The sequence below is a fragment of the Silurus meridionalis genome, chromosome 19, assembly GCF_014805685.1.
Source record: "Silurus meridionalis isolate SWU-2019-XX chromosome 19, ASM1480568v1, whole genome shotgun sequence".
Lineage (NCBI taxonomy): Eukaryota > Metazoa > Chordata > Actinopteri > Siluriformes > Siluridae > Silurus > Silurus meridionalis.
The window spans coordinates 18,068,525-18,078,322 of record NC_060902.1 but is presented as its reverse complement, the minus strand read 5'-3'; the positions used below and the strand labels follow the sequence as shown (position 1 = coordinate 18,078,322).

Here is a 9,798-nt window from a genome sequence, read left to right as displayed (position 1 = left end):
TATACACTCTACATATATACATACACACTTTACACTATATATATACACTATACACTATACATACACTCTACATAATACACACTCTACACTATACATACACTCTCTACAACATACACACTACACTATACATATATAATTTCTATAATATACACACTCTATAATTATATATATATAATTTCTACAATATACATACACTATACACTCTACATATATACATACACTTCTACAATATACACATACACTTCTACAATATACACACTCTACATAATACATAATTTACACTATATATATACACTTCTACAATATACACACTCTACATAATACATAATTTACACTATACATATACATTTCTACAACATACACTCTACACTATATACATACACACTCTACATAATACATACACTCTACAATATACATACACACTCTACACTATACACATACACACTCTACATATACACATACACTCTATACAACATACACACTCTCTACACTATACATATACACTCTACAACATACACACTCTACATAATACACACACTCTACATTATACATATATAATTTCTACACTATACATATACATAATTTACACTATATATATATACACTATACACTCTACATATATACATACACTTTCTATAACATACACACTCTACACTATACATATACACTCTACACTATATATATACACTTCTACAATATACACACTTTACACTATATATATACACTCTACAATATACACACACTCTACACTATACATATATACACTCTACATAATATACACACTCTACATTATACATATATAATTTCTACAATATACACATACACACTCTACACTATATATATACACTCTACATAATACACACTTACACTATACACATACACTCTCTACAACATACACACTCTACACTATACATATATAATTTCTACAATATACATACACACTTTACACTATACATACACTTCTACAATATACACTCTACACTATACACATACACATACACACTTTACACTATACATATACACTCTACATAATATACACACTCTACACTATATACATATATAATTTCTATAATATATACACACTCTACACAATACACTATACACATACACTTCTACAACATACACACTACACAATACACTATACACACTCTACAATATACACACTTTACACTATACACATACACTCTACAATATACACACTCTACACAATACACTCTACACTATACACATACACACTCTACAACATACACACTCTACACTATATACATATACACTCTACACTATACACATACACTCTCTACAACATACACACTCTACACTATACATATATAATTTCTACAATATACATACACACTTTACACTATACATACACTTCTACAATATACATACACACTCTACACAATACACTATACACATACACTCTACACTATACATATACACTCTACATAATATACACACTCTACACTATATACATATATAATTTCTATAATATACATATACACACTCTACACAATACACTATACACATACACTTCTACAACATATACACACTCTACACTATACATACACACTCTCTACAACATACACACTTTACACTATATATATACACTCTACAACATACACACTCTACACAATACACTCTACACTATACACATACACACTCTACAACATACACACTCTACACTATATACATATACACTCTACACTATACATATACACTCTCTACAATATACACACTCTACACTATATACATACACACTCTACATAATATATTAATTTACACTATACATATACACTCTACACTATACATAATACACTCTACACTATATATATACACTCTACACTATACATAATACACTCTACATATATACATACACTTCTACAATATACACACTCTACATATATACACACTCTACACTATACACACTCTACACAATACACTCTACACTATACACATACACACTCTCTACAATATATACACACTCTACATAATACACACTCTACACTATACATACATACACTCTCTACAACATACACACTCTACACAATATACACTCTACACTATACATACACTCTACAATATACATATACACACTACACTATACACATACACTCTCTACAATATACACACTCTACAACATACACACTTTACACTATACATATATACACACTCTACACTATACACAATACACTCTACATATATACATACACTTCTACAATATACACATATATACACTCTACAATATACACACTACACTATACATATACACTCTACATAATATACACTCTACACTATACATATATACACTCTACAATATACACACTATACACACTCTACACAATACACACTCTACAACATAGACATACACTCTCTACAACATACACACGCTACACAATACACACTCTACACTATACACATACACTCTCTACAACATACACACTCTACACAATACACACTCTACACTATACACATACACTCTCTACAACATACACACTCTACACAATACACACTCTACACATATACACTCTCTACACAATACACACTCTACACAATACACACTCTACACAATACACACTCTACACTATACACATACACTCTCTACACAATACACACTCTACACAATACCCACTCTACACAATACACATACACTCTCTACAACTAACAATAACTACTGTGTTATCATTATACACTACATTGCTTTAAGAAATGCTAAAGCTGAAGGTTTTATAGTATAGTATAGATTTATTATATCTATAAATTAAACTGAACTAAATATAAACAGTTTTTTTTCTATCAGGCTGTAAACACTGTAACAAGAGCCTAAAATAGTTTATATAACACATATTTTAAGTATATAAGTAGTTTTGTAGTATGTTGTTTATCTCTTTAATGTCACAGGTGAAATAAATCAGTGTCTTTTGGGACTCATTATCAGAACCCAGGTGAGGAACATTAGAGCATGGAACTGCTGCTAATTAGATCATTGATGATGAGACGTGTGTTCATGACCTTCACAAGGTGATAAAAACACACACATTTCACCGGAACACTGGAACACAGGCCAAAACCTCGATCTCCATCTCACATAACCACTACAAGTAAATCCACATTGATTATTTATATATATATTTCTTTATATATTTTTTCATGTATTATTACTTTTATTTATTTATAAATTTTTATCATTTATCATGTTTTTAATTTAATAATTATGTAGAATGAATCACGTGAAAATTAAACCGTTCCACACTACATGAAAAATTTCTTTTTTTTTTATCATGGAATCAAAAATAAACAATAAAATGACATAAAACATATAAAAAATGAGAGCAAAATCATACGTGTGTGAAGTGCCTAAAAAGCACGTGTGTAAATTTGACGAGTCGTGACATTTACTGTGGTGAGCGTTAATTTATATTAATGAAGTTTTTAAGTTAAACTAGATTTTAATGCTGAATAAATACAAATTTTATTCATCAAATTCGACTGCACACAACCTGCAGCCAGGGGTTTCACCTGGTCCATAACCTACCCCCCCACCGGAAAAAAAGGAAACTTTAAAATACAAAAACTTATTTATCTTTAACAAATTTACAATATAAATATAAGTAAAGGAATTTACACACAATAAGATCTGTGCATATACTATATATCAGGTGTATGCCAGATGTGCAGTTATATGTGCAGTGAATTCAGGTTGTGCATTAGGTTTAGGCTCTAGTCTATGTCTCCTTCATCACTGAGGTCTTTCACAGGTTCCTCCATGTGTATGAGCTGAAGATCTGTGACTTGTGTGATTAAATATAAATATAAGTTTAGCATGGCTAATATGTTCACACAGGGTGTGTATTAGTCTAGTGTGTCCTTTAAAAAGATGTATCAGCATGATGAGGGATATTAGGACAGATTGCATGGAGAGATCAATAAACATCTATCATGCTATTAAGTTAGAGTGGTTTAATATGGTTAATATGGTAATTTCTCTGTGGTTAGCTTAATTAATCACCAGTGGTGGACAGTAAGTAAGTAATTGTAATTCGTTCCTGTTAGTAATTAGCTTTTTCACGTATCTGAACTTTACTGAAGTTTTTCCATTCAGGGGAGACTTTTACTTCACTACATTTCAAAATATATTTTTTTTTACTTTTACTCAACTACATTTAGTGAAATCAGTCAGTTTATTAATGAAGATAAAAATTGAACTGGTCAAACATGCAGCAAGTCACCAATCATGGTCGAGCGCACGCTCTGTTTTGTACTTCTTTTGATCGGCGCTTGGTGTATCTACTGATCACCAACATACAGTTCAGCATAAGTTCAACATCAGGAAGAACATTTGAAAAAGAATAAATGATGAAGAAACTCCAGACTTGAACTCGCCACATTTGCGCGATTTTTTTGAAGTAGCTCAAAACAAGGTTTTATGCTCATGATCATTATAATAGAAATCAATCAGTGTTTGAGTCATTAATATCATTCTATTAATAGATCAGTGTGCTGAGAGTCACATTGAGTCTTTACACATAAACTGAGGTGATTAAGTAAAGAGTCTTGTGATAAAAATGATAATAGAAACATTATAGTTATAATAAATCATAGTACTTTGGATACTTAAGTACATTTGAAGACAAAAACGTTTGTACTTTTACTCAAATTAAAGTTTAAATGGACACTTTTACTGGAGGAATATTTTACCAAGTGGATATCTACTTTAAATCAACTACAAGGATTTGCACTTTTGTCCACCACTGTTAATCAATCTAATGTGTAACCTGAACACAAGTGATCTCTCCTTTTACATGATTTGTGTTTTTAACATCATATATAATGAAAAAATTAAGTAATTAATTATCTGATTTCATTTGTAGAATTGTCAGCAGGTGTAAAATGGCCATTTTGGCAACAAAATAAAAATGACTACAAGAACATGCATTTTTTTTAGTAGACTCAGAAATAATATTATTAATAATATATTTCAAGAATACTAAAATGTTTGTCGGCTGGTATCACAAATTGAATGTGTAATAAGCGCAGTTCATTTGGTGTTTGGTTTCTTATTGGATTCCTCCTTTATCTGTTCTCCAGCCGCACACACCATCCTCTCCTTTATCTTCTTATTGGTGCTTATCATGAGGAAAGGACTGAGCATGGAATAGCACGAAGAGAAAAACACCTTCATATCCGCCACCATGGGTGGAACCTGGGCCACAGTGAGCATGTAGATCCAGATGACGTTATCGATGCCGAAGAACAGCGTGTACAGCACCACCAGCATGACGACGGTCTTAGCGGCCCGCATTTCCATTGAGGTTCCTTGCTGAGCACGTCGGATGGACCGGACCTGCCTGCTGTGTGTGTGCAAGAGGACGAGGATGTAGCCGCTGGAGGCCAGCATCACGGCCACAAAGGTGAAATCTCGGGTGAAGAGGACTGCCCCATTCACCACGTACGCCAGGTTATTCTGGAAGTTGACATAGCAGAATCCGAGATTGAGCGTGAAGGGGGGCACGGTGCCGTTTCGAGGTGCTACAGAGAAAAGAGGAGCTGCAGTGCAGACCAGCATGTTGAAGAGCCACAGACTCACGAAGGTTGGAATGACCAGCTGTGGGAGACGAGATTTCAGCTTGGTCAGGTTTGGCCCTGCTGACGGTGAGATGGTCAGAGCTTGGAAGAAGCTCAGCATGCAGGTGAGGCAGATAGAGAGGGCACGGGTGATGCGGTAGGCGTAGATCACCACTTTGCAGCCTGGATCGTCCAGTAGATGAGTTATACCGAAGATGACCATCGTCTGTGGTACACCACGTGTCAGTACAACCAGCAGGTTACTGAACGCCAGGTGAGCCAGGATCCGGTCCACCGGCTGCAGGCACGACTCTACCAACGACATGTGAGCGTACGCCATCAGCACGGATGCGTTACCCAGAATTCCTAGCCCTGTTTGCAGGAGGAACGAGACTCCTTTAATGGTGATGCAGAGATCCATGGAGCCTGTTTTCTGAGTCACACAGCAACACAAAGACAGTTAGGAAACAGAAAGTCTTAATTGAGAGCTGAAAATGTTTTTAAATTAAATTATATAAAAAAAATGTGAAAAAAATCTGAAATGGATAAGATTTCACCTGGAACGTCTTCTTGCGACGGCTCACGCGCATTTGTAATTTTCATCGCAGGGGAATGAAAGTAAAGATATAATTTATAAGGTGAACTTTTCCGCTGGGGCCCCGACGCACGCCGAAACAAAACACCGCAAGATTCTGAGTAACCATGGAAACCAGAGTCCAGAGTCCCCACCTGCTCACTGCACAATTAGGCTTTTAGTGAAAACAACTACAGGTGCAGGACTGGAACACGAACACCTCCAACAATCACTACTAAACGTTTCCTTCAAAACAATGTGTAGAGCCTGAGGAGAACAACTTGTGTTTGTGTATCAGATTCAGGATTTATAGAATTAAAATGTATTTTTCCCCCAATATCTATATTTTATGATTCACATAGACTGCGGCGTCAGTGGAAATGAAAGCTAAGTGCAGCCAGGTTTAGCGTGAACAATTTTATCGCCATATAACCAGTGAAGCAGAGTTACAGTTACCACCCGGAAGTTGATTGTTTTCCTATAATGGCACTTCCCTCAGTGTTTCCTTTCTTTTACACCACCTTAGTGATTTATGTAAGTATTATGTATCTACCATTTCCATTTTTAGCTACATTTAACAAGATGTCGGAAAACATAAACATTACACTGACACCGCAGACTCCTTCAAAACACGTTGCATAAACAAATACACGTTTTACAACCGTACACGTTACTGTTACTATAGAAACGATAAAGCATTTGAAGTAGTGTATCAATATAAACCTTTGCTAGTGACAGAGCAGCTGTTATAGAGAACTAATCATCTTCTTCTGACCAATCAGAATGCAGGATCAAACAGTGCTCTTTTGCTTTTTTTTTTTTTAACATAGCTTAGTCCGAAAATAATGTAGGATTGGACCAAATGTTATTACATATTTATAAAAGGAATAATAATTTGAATGATTGATTGGATTAAAAGCTACACTAGCTACAAGAGCTCTCATAAAGTAAAAGGGATTGAAATTCTTCTCCAAGGTTATAATTGTTTACTGTTCTGTGGGTATGAGCTTTTTTTCTCTTACCCATGTGTATGGTGATGGGTTAATTAAATTAGACCCTGTAGTGCATCTGATTTCCCTACAGGTCTGTCATTTTTGTTGGGATGAGGACAAGCCTGAGCATGTACAAGTTCCTGAGATCTATCATTATTTATGAATCATAAACATAAACAGGTTTTCCATCATGCTGTAAACACTGTAACTAGAGCCCAAAAGAGATTTTATAATAAATTAAAATTGCATATTCGAAGTATATAAGTAGTTTTGAAGTCCTGATATGTCCAGGTTTCAGCGAGGATGATGTTGTTTATCTCTTTAATGTCACAGGTAAAATAAATCACTGTCTTTTGGGACTCATTATCAGAACCCAGGTGAGGAACATTAGAGCGTGGAACTGCTAATTAGATCATCGGTGATGAGACGAGTGTTCATGATCTTCACAAGGTGATAAAAACACACACATTTCACCTGAACACTGGGAACCTAGAGCTCCATCTTACATAACCACTACAAATAAATCCACATTATTTATATATTTGTTTCGCTTTGCATATAAAAATTATTTTGAAAAATAAAAATTACCTGTTTTTTAATTGAATAAATCCAGTGTGTGGGGGAAGTGCTAGCTCAGTGGTTAAGATGTTTCACCTCTGATTGAAGGGTCATGAGTTAAAATCCCTGCACCACAAAGCTGCCACTGCTGGGCCCTTGAGCAAGGCCCTTGACCCCTTCATTGTATAAAGAAATGACAAAATGTAATTCTTTCTGGATAAGGGCGTATGCCAAGTGCCTTAAATGGGTATTGGGGAGGGGGGTCGTTGATAAGAAACTACATCTACAATACTACCATAAAACATAATAAGATATAATTAATAATTAGCAGAATTTGAAAAAGGTCACGTATTTCCTGGTATGTGTCTGATAAGTAAATATTTAAATTTCATAATTTATATATATATTTATTTATTAGTTAAAGTTTTATATATTATTATGTGTGACACATTTTATTTAAATGTAGTTTTAAATGAAATAGATTTTAATAGAATTTACAGCTAAATAAAATAGAATTACAATACATTTTATTTGATTTGATTTGAGTACAGCTGCATCTCAATAAATTCGAATATCATTAATTAGTTTATTTATTTTTGTAATTCAATACAAAAAGTAAAACTGGTATATTATATAGATACACACACACTGATATATTTCAAGTGTTTATTTCTTTTAATTTTGATGATTTTGTCTCACAGCTGATGAAAACCCAAAATTCAGTATCTCAGAAAATGAGAAAATTGTGAAAAAGTTAAATATTGGAGACTCGTGGTTTCTCACTCTAATCAGCTCATTGACTCCAAACACCTCCTCAGGTTTCCTGAGCCTTTAAATGGTGTCTCAGTCTGGCTCAGGCTCCACAATCATTGGGGAAGACTGCTAACTTGACAGTTGTCCAGAAGACGATGATTGACCCCTGCACATGGAGGGTGAGACACAACAGGTCATCACTGAAGAAGCTGCTCAAGTCAAGTCAAGTCAAGAGGCTTTTATTGTCATTCCTACTATACACAGTGGTACACAGTACACAGTAAAAATGAGACAACGTTTCTCCAGAACCCTGGTGCTACACTAAACAACAACAAACAAAACAACATAGAGCTACAACACAAGTTACATAAAGTGCATCGAGTGCAACCTGGTGCAAACAGTGCAGACAGACAGTGCAGACAGACGACACAAGACAAGACACTGTTCACAGACTGCTGTATCCAAACACATTAATGGAAAGTTGAATGGAATGACAAATGTGGTAGAAAAAGATGAATCGAAGCCCATTCAAGACTTTGGGGAAATTTACAAAGAGTGGACTGCAGCTGGAGTCAGTGCTTCAAGAGCCTCCACACACAGATGTCTCCATGAGCTAAAACTGACTCATTCCTCGTGTCGAGCTGCTCCTGAACCAGAGACAACGTCAGAGGTGTCTTACCTGGACAAAAAGGACTGGACTCTTGCTCAGTGGACCAAAGTCGTCTTTTCAGATAAAATGAGAGAACATTTTGCATTTCATTTGAAAATCAAGGCCCCTGAGTTTGGAAGAAGAGAGGAGAGGCACATAATCCAAGTTGCTTGAGGTCCAGTGTAGTTTGCACTGTCACCACTGGAGGGAGTCATGTCATCTGCTGGTGTTGGTCCACTGTGTTTGATCAAATCCAAGGTCAGCACAGCCGTCTACCAGGTTATAGAGAGGTTTATAGGGAGACTGTAGTATGGCTAACATGTTCACACACATTAGGGGTTCTCTTTCAGTATGAGTAAAAAAAAAAAGTGTTAGCATAATGGATCAGATATGGATCTGTTTGGTTAATATGGTGAGGTTTGTTTGATTAGCATGGGCAGTGCATTGTGGTTAGCATGACAGTATACTTAGGATGGATAATACAGACACAGATACAATGTTGTTAGCATGACTATTATCACACACACACACACACACACACACACACACACACACACACACACATACAAATTGTTGCATGGCAGTTGCTGATCAGTGTGTGAAGAGAAGTGACTCCTCCACTGACAGGTCCAGGTGTGTGTTGTGGATCAGTCAGGTGAACATCATTCAGATTAATGAGTAGCAGGTGGAGGTGAGGCCTCAGTGGGTGA

At 35.4% G+C, this 9,798-nt stretch overlaps 1 protein-coding gene across 1 annotated transcript; it reads right to left on the bottom strand.

The window, feature by feature from the left end:
* Window positions 1–5,035: 5,035 nt before the first annotated feature.
* Window positions 5,036–6,644, bottom strand: LOC124401973 (olfactory receptor class A-like protein 1). The gene has a single exon (XM_046874528.1). The coding sequence runs from the start codon at window positions 5,981–5,983 to the stop codon at window positions 5,036–5,038; it is 948 nt and encodes a 315-aa protein (XP_046730484.1). The 5' UTR covers window positions 5,984–6,644.
* Window positions 6,645–9,798: the final 3,154 nt, after the last annotated feature.